Here is a 20,237-nt window from a genome sequence, read left to right on the forward strand (position 1 = left end):
AAATCATCAGCATATAACTGATGGCTGAAGTCAAGAGGCAGGATGAAATTATTAAGAGAATAAATAATGACAGAAAGGCGAAGGGCCGCAGAGACCCATCCTTGCATCAATACAGGGTTAAATGATCAGGAGACGTGAAGGGACCCGTCAAGAAATGATTATTTAAAGCAAAACTGAGAGCACTGTATTATGAGGTTTTTGACATATATAGAGGAAAAGTAAAGTTCAGAAGGAGAAAAATAAGTTATATTTTTATTTATAGGGACTTATACTATAAGTGAAGTGGTATAACATGAACGATACTACACTAAATTAAAGACACAATTAATTTAAAGTTACCATGAGAATTATTGTGAATAAATTACTAAAGGAGATGATACCGGATTATACAATGACTCAACCCAAAACAAGAGAAAAGGCAAAAGAAAACAGAAAATGGGTGAGACTTAGAAAGCAAATTACAAGATGATAGATTTAAACTCAACCATATAAATAATCACATTGAAAGTACTGATCTAAATACTGTAATTACAAGTCAGAAATCACCAAATTTAATAAAAATATCCAAATATATATTGCCTTTAAATATAAAGATATAATAGGTTAAAAGTAAAATGATGGAAAATGGAATTTCTTACTTATACTAATCAAAAGAAAGCTGAAGCGGCTAAATTGACTTCAAAATATGTTTTATAGCTAAGACTGTCACCAGGGATAAAGAATATTATTTTGTACTGACAAAGAGGTAATTCATAAAGAGAACGCAGTAAATCTTAAACGAGTTGCTTGCAGTAAGAGAGCTTTAAAATATATGAAGCAAAAATTGTTAGAATTGCAAGGAATAATAGAATTCACAGTTATGTTCAGTGCTACTCACATAATACTTAGTAAAACAAGTGGCCAGAAAATATGTACAGATACAGAAGAGTTGAATCATTGTGTTAAACAAATTGACCTAATTGTCATTGGTAGATTTCTCCACCCAACAAGAAAATACACTTTCAAGTGAAGATGGAGGATTCACCATGGTAAAGTTATTATCTGTGTCATGAAACAAGTCTCAGTTGGTTAAAAAGATTTCAAGTCACACAAAATAAATTATTTGATCATAAAAGAATAATAATAGAAATCAATAACAGACCTCTTGAAAATCTCCTAACATATGGGAAATAAATAAAACATTACTAATTAGTCTCTGGATCAAAGAATAAATCAAGAAGAAATCAAAAAGTCTTTTAAAATGGAAAATAAAAACACAATTTATCATAAAAAATTGGGAGTAGCTAAAATAGTAATTCAAGGAAAGTTTATATTAAACGCCCATAGGAGTCAGGGAAAGATTTCAACATGATGTCCTTGTCTTCTACTTTAAGAAACTAGAAAGAAGAACAAATTAAATCTAAAGCAAACAAAAAATAACAAAGATCAGAGCAGAAATCAATGAAATAGAAAACTGAAGATAACATAGAAAATCAATGAAACAAGAAGGTGGCACTTTGGGAATATCAATCAAATTGATAAAAACATTTGCCAGGAAAAGAGGGGAGGAGGTAAATTGCAAATATCAAGAACAAAAGAGGTAACTTTACTACAGATGCCAAGAATATTAAAAATAATAAGGGCTTATTAGAAAGAAGTTTATGCCAATAAATTTAAAAACCTAGATGCATTCTTTCAAAGACAAAAATTAGCAATGTTCATTCTAAAGGAAATACTCTGAAAACCTTGAAAGCAATTAAAGAAATAATATTTTCAATTGAAATTCTTCCCACAAAGAAACTTCCAGGTCCAAATGATCACACTGCTGAATTCTATCAAACATTTAAGGAAAAATTTATACCAATTTTCCACTAACTCCTCCAGAAAAATTGAAGATAAGGCACTGTTTCTCATTTGAAAGAACCACATTCTTTGATACCAAAAGAAGGCAAAGATACTACAAGAAAAGAAAGCTATCAATAAGAAAATCATTATTGTTCATTAACACAGAAGCCAAGTAGCAAAATTTTACCAAATCAAATGCAAAAAGGTTACTATAAAAGGGTTTATTTTCAGGAATGCAAGGTTGTGTTAGCACTCAAAAATCAATCGATGTAATTTGTCATATGAATAGACAAAAAATAAACGTGATTATCGCAATATCTTACAGAAAAAGCATTTTTTTGAAATCCAACATCAATTTCTGTTAAAAATTCTCAGCTACTAAATAGGAAGAGAAGGAATACCCTCAAATGGCAGAAGAAATACATAGACACATCCAACTTGAAAGAAAAGAAACAAGTCTGTACTTAGTTATATTAGGAAATCTGTAGAGAATTTATGTAAAGCTATAAAATTAATAAGCAGCATATAAGATTAATATATAAAATAACTATTACTGTATACTAACTGAATAACCAAAAACAAAATTTTAAAAGTATTGTTTATAGTACAGTATTATTAAAGTATATGAAAATTTTAAGGAAAATATTATAAAAAGTGTGAGCAGGATTCATTTACTAAAATTATATAATTTTTAAAAGATTAAAGATCTAAATAAATGAAGCAATATTCCATGAATCAAAAGAGTCAATATTGTAAAGATATCCATTCTTCCCTCCAAAAAAAATTTAATTCAATCCTAGTCAAAAATTCAAGCAGGCTTTTTTTTTTTTGGTAGAAACTGAAAAGTATTCTAAAATTCATATAAAATGTCAAAGATCCTAGAATAGCTAAAAGCAACTTTGAAAAAAAAGAGGATTTACATTACCTGACTTCAATACTTTCTATAAAGCCACAATAAATAAGATGTAAGTGTCAGGAGAGGCAAATGGATCAGCTTAGGAGAGGTAAACACAAGCAAACATGACCAGTTATTCTTGGGGAAAATGCAAAAGCGGTTCAGCAGAGAAAGGATAGATTTCAACAGACAGTGCTGGATATCTGTATGCTTCCCTCCCTCCAAAACAAACAAACAATAAACCCTTGTCCACCTTCTACCACGCACAAAAATTAACCTTCAGGAGAAAACACAAAAGAAAGTCTTTTTGCCTTAGAGTTAGGCAAATATTTCTTCAATATGATATAAAAAGATTCAGAAAAGAAAACAATTGCTCAATTGGATTTTATCAAAGTTAAGAATTCCTTTTTAAAAAAACTTCAGGAAATGGAAAACCAAGTACACTTTGGGGCAAATATGTATAAATCGTTTAGTGACAAAGAATCCTCAACATTCAGTGGTTTGAGTCTAAATGTCCCCCAAACATTGTTTCTCAGGTACAGAGAGAGGCCTGGGCCCAAAGAGGTGAGTAATTGCCCTTTATCTGTTTTCCACAACTTAAAAAATGGAACATAAAAAAATATGGTGAGGAGGTACACAACCAGAATTCCCACACACTTTTTAGATGAACGCAAAACGTCTCAACTAAGTTTGAAAAGTTGGACCATTTCTTAAAAAGGAAAACATGCACCTGTATATAAGTCATTTTCTCTTAACGCCTCACTCAAAGGAAATGAAAGCTCGTGCCCATATACACATTATTTCCATGAGTGTTCATGGCAGCTTTATTTGTAATAGCCAAACACTGGAAATGACCCAAATGTCCATCACTGGATAAATAAAATTTGGTATACACAAACAATGTGGGTATTTGCTACTCATCAATAAAAACGAATGAACAACATGAAACATGCAACATGTTTGCATCTTAAAATAATTTAACTGACTGAGAAGAGCCAGGCAATGGTTTGGGCTGGGAGGAGCAGAGGAGAGACTGAGGCCTCCCAGGAAGAGCTCCTCTCCCACGGGGTGGACCCTCAGAGAGCCCCAGCCTGGAACCTGCCTGATGTGGCAGAGTGGGATCTGGGACTTGGAATGAAAGTTGGCATCTAGGCAATGGGCACATACGCCCGCGGTCCCCATAGCCCTGCAGCCTCTCCTCCCACCAAGGGGTTGGGGCCTGACCCCCATGGGGGAGAGGCAGGTGAAAGGCGTTCCTCTGATGCAGTCTCTGACCTGCAAGTCTGGCCAGCCAGCTGGGAGACTCCTAGTGCCTGCCCTCTTCTCCTGGAAGTCTACACCCAAGAAACGGGGCTTTGCCTTTCCCAAGGTTGAAAACGATCAGACAGCTCACCCCAGGAATACAGACAGAGTGGCCCATTGCCCAGGCTTCATAGGCATCAGCTTAGAGTTCGAAATCTGAGCCTTCACTGTGTCAAAGCTTTTGGAGAAATCTCTGCCCTCCTGGAAAGCAGAGCTAAGTAATGCCAGTACAATCTTTGTGGTCTTACAACGTCCTTCCTGTTTAAGAATTTTCTCCCACAAATGGATCAAAATAGGGAGAATTTTGTATGTCAGAGCTGTCTCTCCTGTCAGCCCACAGTTGGCTGAGTCCTACCTCTGGCTGAAGTCTCTGGGAGGTGGGGACGGTCACCTCAAGGGCCTTGTGTGCTCCTGCCCCGTCTGGAGTTGCATGGGATTCGTGCAGGACTGACCACTGCTCTTTGTCTGGGACTGAAGCGGTTCTTGGAATGCAGAATTTTTAATTTTAAACCCAAGACGAGCAAATCACCCTAACTCCTGCTGAGCAGAGGCCCTGTCCCCCAGGATGCTGGTTTTCTGGTCCCATGGGTTTTCAGAACAAGCTCAGGATACTTTCTTAGACTTTATACCAGACTGATGAGACAGCTTCACAGTAACGAAATAAATAAAGGGAGGCAATGTTCTTTTCATTGCTCTTTTATTTCTGGCTATCTGAATGTCAGGATCACTAGGAAAGATGGATCCAGGCTTTTCAATCTTCCATTTCCAGCTGGGAGCTTATAGAGTAGGAGACTATGAAGAGAAGTAGGGGCCCTCTAGTTGGCTGGCACTGGTGGTCATTAAGACAACAACTTTTCCATATGTAAGTCTAGCCTGACCTTCAGTTGTCCTCGACTCTACAAGGAGGTAGGCACAACTCCAGGAACAATCTACTTGTTCGGTTTCTTCTGCGCCTCCGAGCCTGGGCTGGTTCTGCTTTGTGGACTTCCAGGGGGCTGCTGGGTGTGAGAGGCCTTCTCCTCGGATGGCAGTGTCAGGGGTTCAGACTCTTTCCTAAGGCAAGCGCCCCCAGGCTTGGCCTTTCCACAGCCACACTGGGCCTGAATGCAGCATGGAGGTTTTGAGGGGCACCATGGTTTTTGCGGGCAGCACGGGGATTTCTGTGGGCAGCATGGGGGTTTCTGTGGGCAGCAAGGTGGGGGCTGTGGGCAGGTCGGTGGTTTTGATGGGCAGCACTGGTTGCATTTTGGTTGGTCACACATTGTCCTTGGATTTGAAGGTCCTAGGATAAAAGGAGAATATTTTCATCAGAAGGAAAGCTGGGGGGATTTGATTCCCAGATGCATCCACCTCCAGGGTGATGACCCAGACTTAGGAAGGCAAGGCTTTCAGAGGGCATTGCCAGCCCCACAGCCTCATGTTTTCACACATGTCAGCCTGCTGATTCCTTCCCAGGGAGCCACTTACCAGGTGAGGAATTGAAAGACTAGACTAGGTAAGAAATCTGCCTGTCTCTTAGCTAGCGAGAAGAGCATGACTCTCCAGCTGATCATGAGTCGCGTCAGACATTTCACAAGCACTGTGATGACCGTGATCAGCCTGAGAGGCAGGGATTTTCACCCCTCTTTCAACATGAAGACAATGGCAGTTCAGAGATCTACCTCATGTGCTTCAGTGGATTCAGCCAGTTTCCGTCCCACTCCAGAACATGTGCTTGTTCTGTCCTCAAATGTGGCGCCCAGGGACCTGGGTGCAGTAGGATTCTCAAAGCTTTCAACCATTGCCCTTCCCTGAATCTCTACAGCCCTGGGCCTGAGCGTCAGGCAGCTCTGTTTACCCTTCAGTTCTTTTTACGTCTTGCTCTATTAGGAGGCAGCGACAGGGTGAAGAGGAAGGACCTGGACATCATAGGTGTCCTCAGCCTCAACCATTCAGCTCTTTTGTAATTATATGATTCTTCTGGGAAAAAGAAATGTCAAAATGACTCTCTCTGCTTCTCAGCCCTCCTTTCTTTTTCCTAAAAAACCCAAGTTCTCCAGCAAGACCCTTAGGCCTACGTCCTGCATGTGGCCCTGGGCTGCCCCCATTTAGCTTCTGTCCTGTTTCTCCTATGGCACTTGGTTGAAAGCCACATCATAGCCTCAGAGCAGGAAAGAGGGTCAAGAAGTAGCCAGGGGTCAGCAAGCAGAGAGAGACCAGGTTGTCTTCTGGCCCTGGGCGAGCAGTGGAGGGAGTGGGGAAAGGGGTTTGCACCTCCCGCTGAGGGTTCGGCTCACAGGCCACACTCGGGTGGGGGAGACGCCAGGTCTATCAGAGCCCTGTCAGCAATGTGGAGGACGACAAGTGTAGGAGTTGGAGTGGCAAATGCTGATGTGAGATTTCAGCCACGTTCCAGCCTCTGGCGCCCACAGAACTTTTGGCCAGAAGCTCTAGCCCAAATTAGTTTTTTAATTCAACCAGTTACTGCTATGGGCTTTCCACTGAGAGCACAGCTGTATTTCTGTGGTGTGTGTGTGTGTGTGTGTGTGTGTGTGTGTGTGTGTGTGCCTGCATGTGTGTACGGCTATGTCCATACCTAAGCATAGGAACAAGGAAGGAGGAATTGGAGGTTTCTGACAATGGCTGTTTGGCTGGATCAAACTCAGATTATTCAAGCTTCATCATAAGGCTTTAAAATTGAAGCCCATGTGAACAGCTCCTCTATGGTGCTTATTTCTGTAGCACCTCAGTCTCCTGCCAATGGACCCTCTGTGCTTCGGTGCCATCCCTGCACTGCTGACATGCTTCCTACCAGCCCTGCTGCAAACACTGCCTCATGTTTAGAGGGTCTTGCTTGTTTGACTTTTGGTGGGTGACACACACTGTGGATTGAACCCAGGGCCTTCACACTAAGCTACATCCTCAATCCTTTATTTTATTTTATTTTGAGTCAAGGTCTTGCTAAGTCACTAAGTTACCCAGGCTGGGCTCCCACCTGCTGTCTTCCTGCCTCAGTCTTCCAAGTGCTAGAATCGCAGCATGTGCCGCCACACCCGACTTCTGTTCTTCTCTGTATCCTACAGATAGGGTGACTCTTCTGACACAAACTACAAATCCCTCTTCATAGTAAAGACTTCCTCAGGGTGATTGCCATGGAACAGAAAACCCTATCATCATCTTCCCAGAGAATGTGAGATTCTTGAACTGGTGGTTACTGAAGCACACCTGTCAGATGACCTACTTTGCTATCAGAACCTCCCTTGTGACTTTATAATAGACCCAGAGCCTTGACCGCCCTAGGTGATGCATGTCAGGCTCTTAGACCCAACCCTTTTTATCTGGGGATTTGCCTAAATCCAGTTCCTGCTGGACAAACTGGGTCTCATTTAGTCAAGGGTGGCTGTCACCACCACCCACTGGCGACAGTAACATGCAGACCCAGCCCCACCCAGTCTCTCTCCACTCCACTTTCTGAACCATCAGAGCCTGGTCTCAGCCTTTCTCTCCTGGAAGGAGGTCCCTGGCAAATGCCGAGGAGACTGTACAGGCTCTCAAATCCTGTCTGAGGAGCAGCGGGTTGCAGCTCCTTTATGGTTTACAGTGCTTTGAACCTCCCAGACTAGAGCCCCAGGAAAGAAATTTGGAAAGAAAGGTCACTCACAAGTCCTCATCACAACCCCAAGCCCCTGGCTATGTGGCTGCAGCCCAAACTCGGCCAGGGGCGGCTCCCACATGGAAGGGGAAAGGGACCTCGCTGAGGATGGTGTCCCCTTGAACTCATTCCTGACTCTGTGCCTGCCAGGTAGCTCGGAATCATTCTGACCTCCAGGAAGAGTCTTCTGCTTCTAAGAGAAAGACACTGGGGCAGCCCTCCTCAGGAGTGGGGGTGGGACGAGTTACCCTCCAGGTCTAGCCACGCAGAGGCTGAGGTGGCAGATCTGCCCTGAGGTGCTCTGACTTGCCTGGGAGAAAAAAGGAAGGAGAGAGGTCGAACTATGGGGAGAGAGAAGTAGGGCAGACACGTCAGCATAAAAATAAAAAAGAGGCGAGCCAGGAAAGGTCAGAGAGTGTTACTATCCGACCTCTTTACAGAGATCAAGGGTGTCTGATAGCGTGCATGTGTGTGTGTGCATGTGTGTGTCCACGTGCATGCCCACACATGAGTATATGTGTCTACTTGGGAGCCCAATTAGAATAATTGGGGTGTGGGAATGTGCCAGGAGGCCTGTAGTTATCTCTGCTGCCTTGTGGTCTGAATCAACTCTCTTCAGGGTCCAGACTTGTGACCAATTTCAGCCAGCCTCAGAGAGGAGAGAGGGAGGAAGGAATCCCTCTAGTTTTATTTTCTGTTGCTTTTCTATGTGTTTGTTGTTGCTGCCTTTATTATTTCTTCTCTCTGCTTCCTTGTCTCTGCTACTCTCCTGTCTTTCATTCTATCTCTATCTTGCTCCCCTGTCTCTACCCTGAAGATCAGTATGAAGGGTGAACAGTCTCAAGCATTCTTAACACTTGAAAGACAAGCTTGTTAGGATCCATCATCCTCCACCTAGGCTGAGGTCATTCTGCAGCAACATCCCCCACCCCAGTGACCAGATGATACGGGTCACAGTCATGAAGCTCCAGCCCTGGGGCTCACCTTGCAGCTCCCACAGAATCCCCTGCAAATGACCTTCTGTTCTCAGGGCCGGGGAATAGGTTCATGCTATGGTTTGTGTCTAGATGTCCCCCACACACAAAGCCCCATGTGGTCATAGGTGGTGCTTTCTCAGAGGTGGCTGAATCTAGAGTGTGATGCTGGGGTTAAGGGTGTGTGATTACTAAACAAGCACACTGATTGGTTTGGCACTGCCCTGATCCCAGTAACCTAGATACAGTATAAAAGGGGCAGAAAGAACCTGCTACGGCCCCTTGCTTGCTTTGCTGCCTTCTGCCCACCATGAGCTGTTTCTCCTCTGCAATGCCCCTCTGCCTGGCCACCCTGCCTTGGAGCCAGCCAATTATTGACCGAAACCTCTACAAGCTGTGAGCTAAATAAACCTTTTCTTTTTTTTTTTTGGTACCAGGGATTGAACTCAGGACCTTGTGCTTGCCAGGCAGGTGGCGGGACCACTGAGCTAAATCCCTAGCCCCCAAATAAACCTTTTCTACTTTGAGTGTCAAGTATTTTGTCCCAGAATGAGAAAAAGAATGAATTCAGTCCCCAGTGGGGAGGCTGCACCATGTCAGAGATGGAGAGTGGGTTAAGAATCACTCTTGTCCACTGCAGCACAGGGAGACCCATGACAGGCCCCTCGGCAGCCTTGCCACCCTGGATATAGGTCCCATCCCCTAAGCCAGCACTGTGGCCACCGTCACCCTGCTGCCTGGTCAACAGCATTTATCCCTTTGGTCAGGAGACACCCCTGTCATGGGCTTCCTAAGTGCTCCTCCTTTAAAATCCAGGAACACTTGATCCCTTTTGAGCTCCCCACCTTTAGTTCCTTGGTCCTCACCCAGCAAGCCCACCACCTGGACTTCCTGTCTCCTCCAAATCGTTCCTTTTGTTTAGGACAACCTTCTCTTCAAGCTTCATGACCCCTCCATCCTGACCTACCTCTGTACAGTCCACCCAGGAAATCTTTCCAGAATGTCCTAGTGCCTGTGTCACAGGGCCGGCACCATTATCTCAGGTCTTCTTACTATTCTGTTTCAGAGAGGATTGTTACAGTGCCAAGTCAAAGTCCACTGAGGCCCTGGCAGGACTCTCCTCTCTTTGACCTCTCCCCACCAGCCTGACCTCACCTCCAGCCACTGTTCTCTAATGCCCAACAGACGGGCTCCGAGGAGACTGCTGCTGAACTCTGCTCACCTCTTTCTGGATCTCTTTAAAATTTATTAGCGTATAATAATTACATTCATTGTGGAGTCAGTACATATATATGGTGCATCGTTCTCTGTATTTCCTCTTCCTCTCCCACCCTCATCCTTCCGTGCATCTTGTGGTCAGAACATGGCCTTTACAGCCTTAGCACCCTCCTCTGTGCTGTTCAACCCAAAGCTCTACTGAAACATCACTCCCTTAAAGAAAACTTCCTCAGCCCATAGACTTAGTCCCCTGATATGCTTTCTTGGAGCCTCCTGAACTAAATATTGACATATTTACATTTTATAAAAGCCATTATTTCTCTGTCTTTTGTAGTCTCCTAGTTTCCCCAGCACAGGCATCCTCTCTACCTTGCTTACCACTCACTGTTCCACATCTAACACTCTGCAGGACATTATTATGTAGGTCTCGTAAATATATAATGAAGAAGGGACGGGTCATGGAGAGAGGACCCACAAGACAAGTCTTCACGGTGGTTCCTGGTCTGGCCACAAGCTTCTCTTCAGACTCTTCTCAATTCACAGTTCTCACACTTGGCCTCTCCCTTTAGCTGTCTTCCCTCGGCAAAGAAGGTTGTTCCTTAGCAGCCTAGTGAGTCCATGAGTATCAGAAGCCAAAGTCCTCTGGACTAAATGCTTACCTCGCAGTGCCAAGATCCTGAGCTTCTAATCCTGTATGACACCGTAATTCTCCCTCCGTGACTGTGACTGACTAGCAGACTGATCCGCTTGCGCCCCCTGCTGGTTGAACAGCCTGTCTGCATTTGGTTTCTTAGAGAAAGTGTTTCCATCAGCTAACTCACAAGCATTCCATCTCCTAAAACACAAGCCTAAAGAACAAATATTTATTGAGTGTGTAATCTCTTCCAGGATTTTTCCTTCATAAGCAAAGTGTATAGGAACAATAGTTCCTATATAGTTCCTATACAGTTCCCCAGGTTTGGGTCAGAAATCTTTATTGGAAAGCTGACATGGAAGCGGAGACTTGGCAAAAAGAGATGGAAGTGGGTCGTGCAGGTGTGTGTGTGTGTGTGGACATTTTCAGACCCAGAAATGAAAGATAGAATAGGAAAGACTATTTTTGTTTTTCATGTGACTGGTCCAGAGTTGGGAGTAAGGAGAAGAAAGGGTTTGGATTGAATCCTGGGATTTGAGAGCCAATGGAGCAGGTTAGGGCCAGGGACACTGTGTCACTCACTTTCACATCTCCAGTCTCTGGCTGAGCGTTTGGCACAGGGGAGATTTTGAAACTGAACCAATATCATCACCTAATACAGTGGTAAAAGGGACGCTTTTATATTTGCCTTTCCCCTTTCTTCCTCCAGCACAGCCTCAGTAACTAGGAATTTCTCTTCCCCCAGAAAGCAGGCATGCCCTTAACATTACCAGGACATGAAGGAAAAGCATAAACTAAATAGATGCTATAGCCCCTGCGGCCCATCCCTGGTTCTCTTCCTGCTCTGGCTTCATCCTGCACCATGAGGGACGCAGGTGTGCATGAGTGTAGACACGCTAGCCCATACCATCCAAGTTGTGCTCTTACACTGACCACTCAGGCTACTCACTAGCCTTTGAGAACTAGAGTGGACACAGCAACCGCAGGGACATTTAGGGGATGAGGGCATAGCTCGGTGTTAGAGTGCTTGCCTAGCATGAGCAAGGCCCTGGGTCCCTCTGTGAGGCATCACGGGGTTGACTGTAGGAACTGCTGAGTGAAGGTAGAGTTAGCAGAGCTAGAACTTTATCTCCATCAGGTGAGAGAGGAAAGATTCTGAAGCTGAGCTTTCTTGTGGTTGGGTCTTAGGGAACCTCCCCTCAGACCAGACTCGTTCCATTTATGGTCCAGTCATCCCTGCTTGCGTCTGTTTTTCCTTTGCCCACCGATCTGAATACTTCATCCAGATATCTCCAAAATCATTACTGGGCTTTTAGCTGCCACCCATCTTTCAGCATAGGGCTTAAATACTGGTGATGTATGTTTTCCCTGAAGCAGACTCCACAGGGTGAGAGTTCAAAATCAGATTTTGTCTCTGCTAAGGTGTGACGTTGCCTAGGCTAGGGTTGAACTTTTGATCCTGCTTCCTCGGGTTCCATAAGTGCTGGGACAGAGGTGTGCACCACTGGTTCCAGGCTGCCTTTGTGTTCTTTGTATACGAGCATTTGCTACAATGTCAATATGGATGGCATAAAGACTGAACTGACCAGCCAACTTTGCCTTTTTTATACAGCTGTAAACAATCAAAGCAAAAGCAAATGTGCTTGCTATGCAAATAAGCTTTTTGGATTGTTCTTTTTGCCCTCCCTGTGTGTTGTTGTTAAAATACCTATGTATTCTGGAGCCACCCAAGGTTCATTCAGTAACTTTTATATTAAATCAGATGCCACTAACAATAGAACAAGCACAAGCATGTAGCCATCTCCTCCTCCACACTCTGAACAGTCTGTGAACATTTCTGAATTTACATCAAAACTGCATCTGTAAAAGACCTGGGATGCAGTGACTGGGTGACCAGGGATAGTTCCTCCTCACCTGGGGGGAACAGGAGCCAAAACAAGAACTGCAGGCTTCAACTCCAGCCTTTGTCTGCTCTCTGCCAAGATTTGCAGCCTCATCCTTTTTGTCATGTTTCTGCTTTCTAGAGGTTGGAGTCTTGTACGACTTGTAAGACATTTCCACTCTGACAGCTTGAGTCCCAGCTCCGGAAAGATCTACTGCTGCAGGTAACAGGTTGGTTGGCTCCTTTTCTCCTCGGGCCTGATGAGGTTTAACACTAGCAAGAGCTCAGGACCGATTCAGGGTAAGGACGCTGCGCAAGGATTTTCAAGTAATTCTTGACATTAAGGGTGGCGGAAAGCCAGGTTCAAGGCTTAACTCTGCTGCCTCCTGGTGGAAGAGAGGCCACCCTTAAGAGTCAGAAACAGGCAACAGCTCCTTTCTAGTTGACTTGTCTGACGATGAATTTCAAAATTCTCTGGCACTGTAGATGTGGGCAAGTGTATGCGAGAGAGACTGAGAGTCAGGATGTCAGTTAAAAACTTACAGTCTAGCTCCAAACTCATCCTTTAATATGTAACGCTATGATTACAGAATTGCATTTCTCCCTTAAAGTGAGGGCTGTGTCTTCACTGGAGGAAAGACAGCCTCCTTAATAAATGGTGCTGGGAAAACTGGCTTTCCACATGCTGAAGATTAAACCTAGACCCTTATCTCTCACCAGGCCCTAAACTACAATCAAAGTGGATCAAACATCTAAATATTAAAACAGAAACACTCAATCAGCTAGAAGATAAAATAGCCAAAACTCTTGAAGACATAGGTGTAGGCAAAGACTTTATGAACAAAACTCTAATTGTGATACAGGAAATAATACCAGAGATGAAATATTAAATATTATATCTCCCAACCTGGTAGCTGTATTACACGCCAAGCTTGTGTTCTCTAAAAATCAAAAAATGAATTCTAGGAATAATGAATGTTAATAGTAGGAAGATACTTATTGATAGGAAAGCTCCTCAGGGGCAGGAGGGGACCCAAGTGGGTACCCGGAGACCCCACTCTATAGGGGAGTTTTATAGGATGAAACCCATGTGAGTATCATGTGGGCCACAGCCATGATCACCCAATAAAGTTACAAGTACAGTCACTGAGGTAATAGTGGTCCAATTGGGAAATGAGTCAGTAACAAGCATGGAGGGAAAGAACAAGATTCTCCTAGGAAGCGGTGGGTCCAGAGGTCTCTGGTCACCCACTGGGGTGGCTGATGTCTATCTAGACTTCCTTAGGCCCCGAATTTATTTTTTGAGGAAGTATGTATGTCTGGTCATCTTGTCTTTATCTCGAGGCCCAGTTTCCAACAGATGTGTCTACAGTCTCAGCTGTGATGTGTTTCACCTTTGTCCTGACCCTCTTGAGGACCTAGCCCTATCTGATTACCTATAATATTTCTACCTAACTCCTCTGCCTATAATAATTGCACAGAAAATATTACAAAGAATCAATAACTGGGATCTCATCTTATTAAAAAGCTTTTGCACAGCAGAAAAACCATCAACAGAGTGAAGAGACCACTCACAGAATGGGAAAACAATTTCTACTAGCTATTCCTCAGACAAGGGACTAATATCTAGAATATATAAAGGACCAAAAAAAATGCCCCATTCAAATTTAAAGACCAAATCCGAATGGGTATCCTTGAGGAAGGGACACTTCTCAGATGAAGAAGTACTGACAGCAAATAAATATATGAAAAAAAATGTTCAGCATCACTGGTCACATGAGAAATAAAAATTAAAACAACACTGAGATTCCTTCTCATTCCAGAAAGAATGGCTATCATCAAGAAATCAACCAAAGAAAAGAAAATCAACCAATAACAAACACTGGTGAGGCTGTGAGGAAAAAGAAATCTTTTTCTACTGTTGGTGGGAGTGTAAATTGGTACAACCAATATGGAAATCATTATGGAGATTTCTCAAAAATAGTGGTTCAATTTCACATAGCTGTTCCCATTTTTGGTATCTTCGTGAAAGAATTAAAAGCATCATATCATAGTGATATATGACACCCATGTTTATAGCAGTGCAATGTGTAACAGTCAAATCTTAGAAACTGCCTAGATGTCTATCAGTGCATGAATAGATAGAGAAAAAGTGGTTTTCATATGAAATGGAGTATTACTCTGCCATAAACAAGGATAAACTTGAGACATTTTTAGGTAAATGGGTGTAACTTGAGGCCATACTTTTAAGTGAAATAAGTTGGACACATATGTTTAAATACAGTGGACTCTTGAGTTATGACGAGCCTGACATACGAACAACTTGGTTTAAGGCCAGAATTCTAGTTTTAACATATGGAGAAAGTCTTGAATTATGACCTAAATGCTGGCTGCTTGTGCTTCCAGATGGTTTCAGACACATATTTAACCCTTAAAGAGTTTTGGAAGCAACATTACAGCATCCTTTTCTGTGTGGGGTTAACTGAGAAATCCTGGGCCAATGTCTTTCTAAAGACACTGAGATTTGCCTGTATACAAGAGAGAGACTTTGAAGGCTGTGTAGAGGAGCCTGAGCCTTCAGTCGAGCAACTTGAGTTAAAACCAGCCCTCTTGAACAAATCTAGTTTGTAAGTCAAGGGTCCATTCTATCACATTGTTTCTTTTGTGTGAGAAACCAAAAGTGTAAATATGGAGACAAATGGAGGACAGATATTGGGAAGTAGGAAGAAAATGTTCGAATGGGAAGGGAGGGGTAGAAGGGAAGGAAAGAAAAAGGGGGAAAAAAGAAGGAAAAAGTGGAAAGAAAGCTTTTGTAAATGGGGAGGGGAGGAGGGATTAAAGGGTAGGGAGGAATGAGGGAAAAGAGAATTAAGATATGTTACATCAGGTACAAATTTCCTAGGATCAATATGTATGACTAATATGTACTAATAAGAAATAAATTTTTTTAAAAACTGAGAGCCATGTTAACCTTTCAGGATAGAGGGTACTGAAGGAACAGTGCAGGAAGAAGAGGGAAGCAGGCAGGGAGAGGTGTGTGATGCCCGATGGCCAGCTGCCCAGCCTCAGGTGCAGCACATGATCCCTTTACTTCCTTGCAGGCCCTGAGTGAAGATGAGCTTTCCTTAGCCCTCCAGGAGAGGAGAGCAAAGCCCTGCGTGTCCCAGGAGGCGATCAGTGCCCACCTGTATGGAGGGTGAGGACAGGGAGCTGTCCACAGGAGTCTGCAGTATGCTGCATGTGCCCCTGTTGCCCACATGCTCAGAAGGCCCGTGTCCTGTTGCCTGGACTCCCACTTCACACCCAAGTCACCCTGGGTCAGTGTGTGCTCCTGTGCCTGCTTTAGGGGGCGGGGTGGTAGCTTCTTGTTTGCCTAGAACTCCAGACCTCCCCTGTCTACTGAAACCAGAGAGTGACTCTGCCTGCTGGTGGTTGAGCCATGGTTTTTCCAATGTACCATGAACCCTTTGTAAGTCTGTCCTTTTTCTTATGTCTTATACTTACTCTTTCTTTTTGATGGTTAGTCAATCTTGTATTCAACTTCTCTGGTCTATTTTTCTCCACGATTTCTGTCTCCCAGTCGGCCCCACTGCTAGACTAGAGGATTAGTTCCATAATTGAGCGCTTCTGTGACCCTGAACAGACTACTTAGCCTCAGACTCCCACTCTGTAAATGGGGGATAGGCAGGGCATGGATGTACGCAGTCTCTGTGAGGATTAAATGAGATGGAGTGTGCTAAGCACTGAGAACAGTGCTGATAACAGTTAGGAAGCAGTTATATATGGCCAGTTAAGGAGATGAAGGGGAGAGGGTGAGACCAGAGAGAAAAGTGAGTATAAACACTTCCAACAGCATCCAAGAAGTCAATTGATAATAAAAAATCAATAAGCAAGAGATCAATAGCTTCTCTAATTTATTGAAAACAGTTCATACTGCAGACATTTTTCAATTTAGAATGCATTATTTCAAAATAAGCTAACTTAGTGTATATCGCCATTGTGATGTTTCCATCCTTAGATGTCTGTGATGAGGCCCACAGAAGTGCTAGAAGCCACATTGCAAGCTCCTAAGTGGCAGCGCCTCAGCTAGCTGAGGAATTTGTAGCCTTCCCACCACTGCCCTCTTGTGGTCGGGTACGTATCAACACATCATACCTTAATATGGCGTTATTTGTGCCCCTAGGTCCTGCACAGGGTTTAGCTGTGGTAATTGTTTTAATTTAAGCCTATTCTGGTCCTCAAAAAGACCAGAATACAAGAATGCATTTAATTTTGTTCAAGAATACAATATTTCCCCCTTGCATTAAAGTAGAGAAAAGAAAGTTTACAAAATTTATTTTCCCAATGACATGTCAAAAGGAGATAAATTTATTTAGAAAAAGAGAGGAATTTTTAATAACATTGAGTAACATCTCAAGTTTATTCTATTAAAGAATAAAATAAATAATACTGATGCATTTTCCTATTCATTAAACAATATATATCAAGACAAGATTAACCAGCAATTGTGCATGTGAATTAGTGACCAAGCTAAATTTCATGTGTTTTAGAGTTAGATAATGTTATTGATTCTCCAATTTTCTCAGATTAGGCATATTATTCTCTTAAACTCATATTGCATACTAAAAATAAAAATGTGTCACTACATCACAATGACATTTATATTGTTTAGAGCATTCATAAAGAAAATTATCACTTGCAATTTTTATAGGGTGCTTATTGACATAAACGGAATCTCTAATATTTTATAGTAGTTTTCACATGCTTTAATAACTGCAACCATTTTTCAAATGAAATTTTACACTAGGGCCATTATACAGAATGCAGACGAGAGCTTATACACTTGTTGGGATTCGTCTTTTACATTAAAGTTTATATGAGTTAATAAATTAAGAAAAATGGACTAGTTTGATGAGCACACACAATTAATTCATAGATTGCAGATGACAATGCAATTTTATTTTCAACCTCACCATCCACTATTTCTGTTGGGTCCTTTTTTTATTTTTGCTGGTTGCACAGTGTTGATAAGATGATAATTATTACTTTGTGAATAGCGCTCAGGGCTTTTGCTCAGAGGTGAGTGAATTGTGCAGTATACAACCCTGGGCAGCTGTTATAGCCAGGTCTCAGCACTAACAGTTTTCAGTTTGTCTTGTTTCTTTGTTCTGGTTTCCGCAGCTTAGCTTTCAGCTTCACCATATTTGTATATTACCTTTACCTCAGTATTCTAAAAAGGAGACAAGTCACTCAACAGCTGACTCACTCATTCCTCAGGGACCTTTACAAACTTATTTGGAGCTAAGAGAACGGTCTAGAACAGAGTGCCCAATCTCTTCTGCTAAGGCACACTGAAAAGATGGCATTCTTGTGTGAGACACACTCACTGCATGAACCCACATTTGCCATAGCTGTAGTTTGGTTACTCCAAGCTGTGGGTTATGAATGGTCTGGGTAGTGACTATTGGTCCACCCCTTTGTCTCACCTGCTGGGCACGAGTGCATGTCAGTGCCAAGGTCAAGAACTGTAGTACAGGGATGTGCCAAAGCTTTCCTCCTGCCTGGGCTCCACTGTTGGATTGGAAAGGAAGGTGCTTGGAGAACACATCCCCAGAACCGTGGCATTTGTCCTACTGAATAGGGAGGAAAAGAGTAGATAGCAATACCGAGTCCTCCTAGGTATCATGCTGTCTGCTACACAGAGTAGTGTTGGTTCTGGCCCTTGTGTGAAGAGATGAACGGAGGACACAGTCGTGTGGGCATTGGCTCAAGGAAAGCTATTTTTGTGGCTTTTAAATGAACATCTGAGGATGCCAGATACCCCTGTGCCTTCACCTTGAGCGTGAGATCGTCCCTATAAGAAGGGTCTGGGAAGCAGAGCGTCCTTGCTGAGCAGAAGGAAAGCTCAGCGATGGTGATGACTGCAGCAGTAGGGATCAGGGTCACCTTCACTTTGGGACCATCGTCCTGCCATGCCCTCCAGATCTGCTCTTTGCACAGCCCTCTCACCAGCTCAGATCTGGGTCTCTCTAGGTGGAAATTTCTGGATCACCGTGGGAGTTGGCTTTAAGGGGAGAACCAACAAACACCAACAAATACAAGGTGCCGAGAAAGATTAGTTTTATTTCTGTACACTGATAAGTCTTTGGGAGACAGACTTTTCCTTGCACTCAGGTCTCCTTGGTCTAGGACCAGAGCCAACACCAAGAAGCCCGTGGTTCTCAGTGAGAAGAGCCTATCAGCGGCAAAGCTAGGCCAGGAGAGGGAAGGAGGGCACGAGCAAGGAAAAGCATCACTTCAAGGCTGGTCCTTGGCCATGGTTCTTTGGCTCCCAAAGGTTGCAGGTCAGTTGCAGCCCCCAGAGCCGTGGCAACCAGCAGAACATCCAGAGGATAGGTTCTCACAGCAGGCGGGACACTGGGGCTGGCGCACATAGAATCGTGGAAACCGGTAAGACACTAGAGATACCCAGCAGGTGGGAGCACAGCAGGAGGAGGCTGGAGGGGGGCCAGCAGGGGAGCATGAAGAAGGAGCCTGAGGGGCCTGAGGGGGGAATTGTGGGGGGCACTTGGCAGGGAGCCAGCACTTCTGCTGGTTTTGCTGATAGGACATCTTGGAGAAAGTTCAAGTACCCTAAAACACAATGCAAGTAGTTTGAAAGTCCTGTGAATATAAAGCTGGTTTGAGTAAGCATTTTTCTACCAAGGCTAAAATTCTGCAGTTAAATCTGTGGCTCCAGAGGTTACATCATTACAGCAGGACCTCCATGCTTTCCTGGCATGGGAGCAATCTAGAGGTGGGTAAGTAAGCATCTGATAACACCCTCTTCCACCTGCTTTGCTTTTCCCTAAGACTCCTGACCTCAAAAGCAACAGCTTAGGAGATGAAGTGGTTTTTATCATATCCTTTAATTTATGCACACAATATATTTTTAGCGCAAGTCCATTATTACACCACCTTTCTTCACTTTTTTTCCTTTCTTGCATCCTGTGCTCTGCCTTAGTCCTACTCTTCAGCTTTGTCCCATCCTACAAACTAGTTGCTCTCCCACGTCCATGACCCCACACTGCCCCAGTCTCCAGTCAATATTTACTCCTTCAAGAATGACAATTATTGAACCATCTTGATGGTTTCCATGAACCTGATCTTCCTGGAGTTACCAGTTAGTTCTCATTGTCCATCCTGAAATGGCTCGTAGCATTCAGCCACAGTGTGGCAGGCCCAGCCACCCCTAAACTGCCATCAGATCAGTAGGGCCACTCACCTTGTCCTTCTAACCTCGGGCAGGCGATGGAACAGAAGGGACCCTGTGAACAGAATCCTTTTATACAAGAACTGTACCCCTCGAGGGAATGAGCCACCGAGGACATGAAAGCTGTTTATTAGTCAGGTGGCTGTGAGGACAGCTTCCCACATTCCAGTGGCTCAGTCATTCTGTCTGTCTTTGTGACCAGATCCTCACGAGTCTTCCCGGAACATCCCTTTTTTCCATAAATCCAAGTAGCCTTTCCATAAAGATAAGAAGATTGTGGTTTATAAGGGTGTTTACAGCAGCATAATTTAGGGATTGAAATTAGAGTTTCTGGGTGAATCAGGCACGACAGGTCAGCAAATCTAAAGCCACAAATTCTGGGTCAAACCAGGGCATAAATAGAAGTTTCTGTAGGTGTCATCAAAACAGGTTCACAACTTATAATCTAAGCATCCTGGCCCACCGACGAGGGCAGTGAATTTGATTCAGATGTCCAAGTGTCTAAAATATTGACCAATAATGTGGTATCACAGAAAGATTCCATGGGAAAGGATTTTTGACTTCTGCTTCCACTGGACACATTGGATAGGAAACACATAGCCAGGGAGGGCGAAGGAGATTCACA

General features: G+C 43.5%; 1 protein-coding gene across 1 annotated transcript; it reads right to left on the reverse strand.

Annotated features, from left to right (window-relative positions):
- Window positions 1-18,470: 18,470 nt before the first annotated feature.
- Window positions 18,471-19,032, reverse strand: Lce7a (late cornified envelope 7A). The gene has a single exon (XM_087203471.1). It carries the CDS (start codon window positions 18,970-18,972, stop codon window positions 18,706-18,708), a length of 267 nt encoding a protein of 88 aa, XP_087059597.1. The 5' UTR covers window positions 18,973-19,032; the 3' UTR covers window positions 18,471-18,705.
- Between the last annotated feature and the right edge of the window lie 1,205 nt (window positions 19,033-20,237).

The sequence above is a fragment of the Heterocephalus glaber genome, unplaced genomic scaffold (assembly GCF_053883595.1).
Source record: "Heterocephalus glaber isolate CG9 unplaced genomic scaffold, H.glaber_assembly_v1.0 deba00001795, whole genome shotgun sequence".
In the NCBI taxonomy this organism is placed as follows: Eukaryota; Metazoa; Chordata; class Mammalia; order Rodentia; family Bathyergidae; genus Heterocephalus; species Heterocephalus glaber.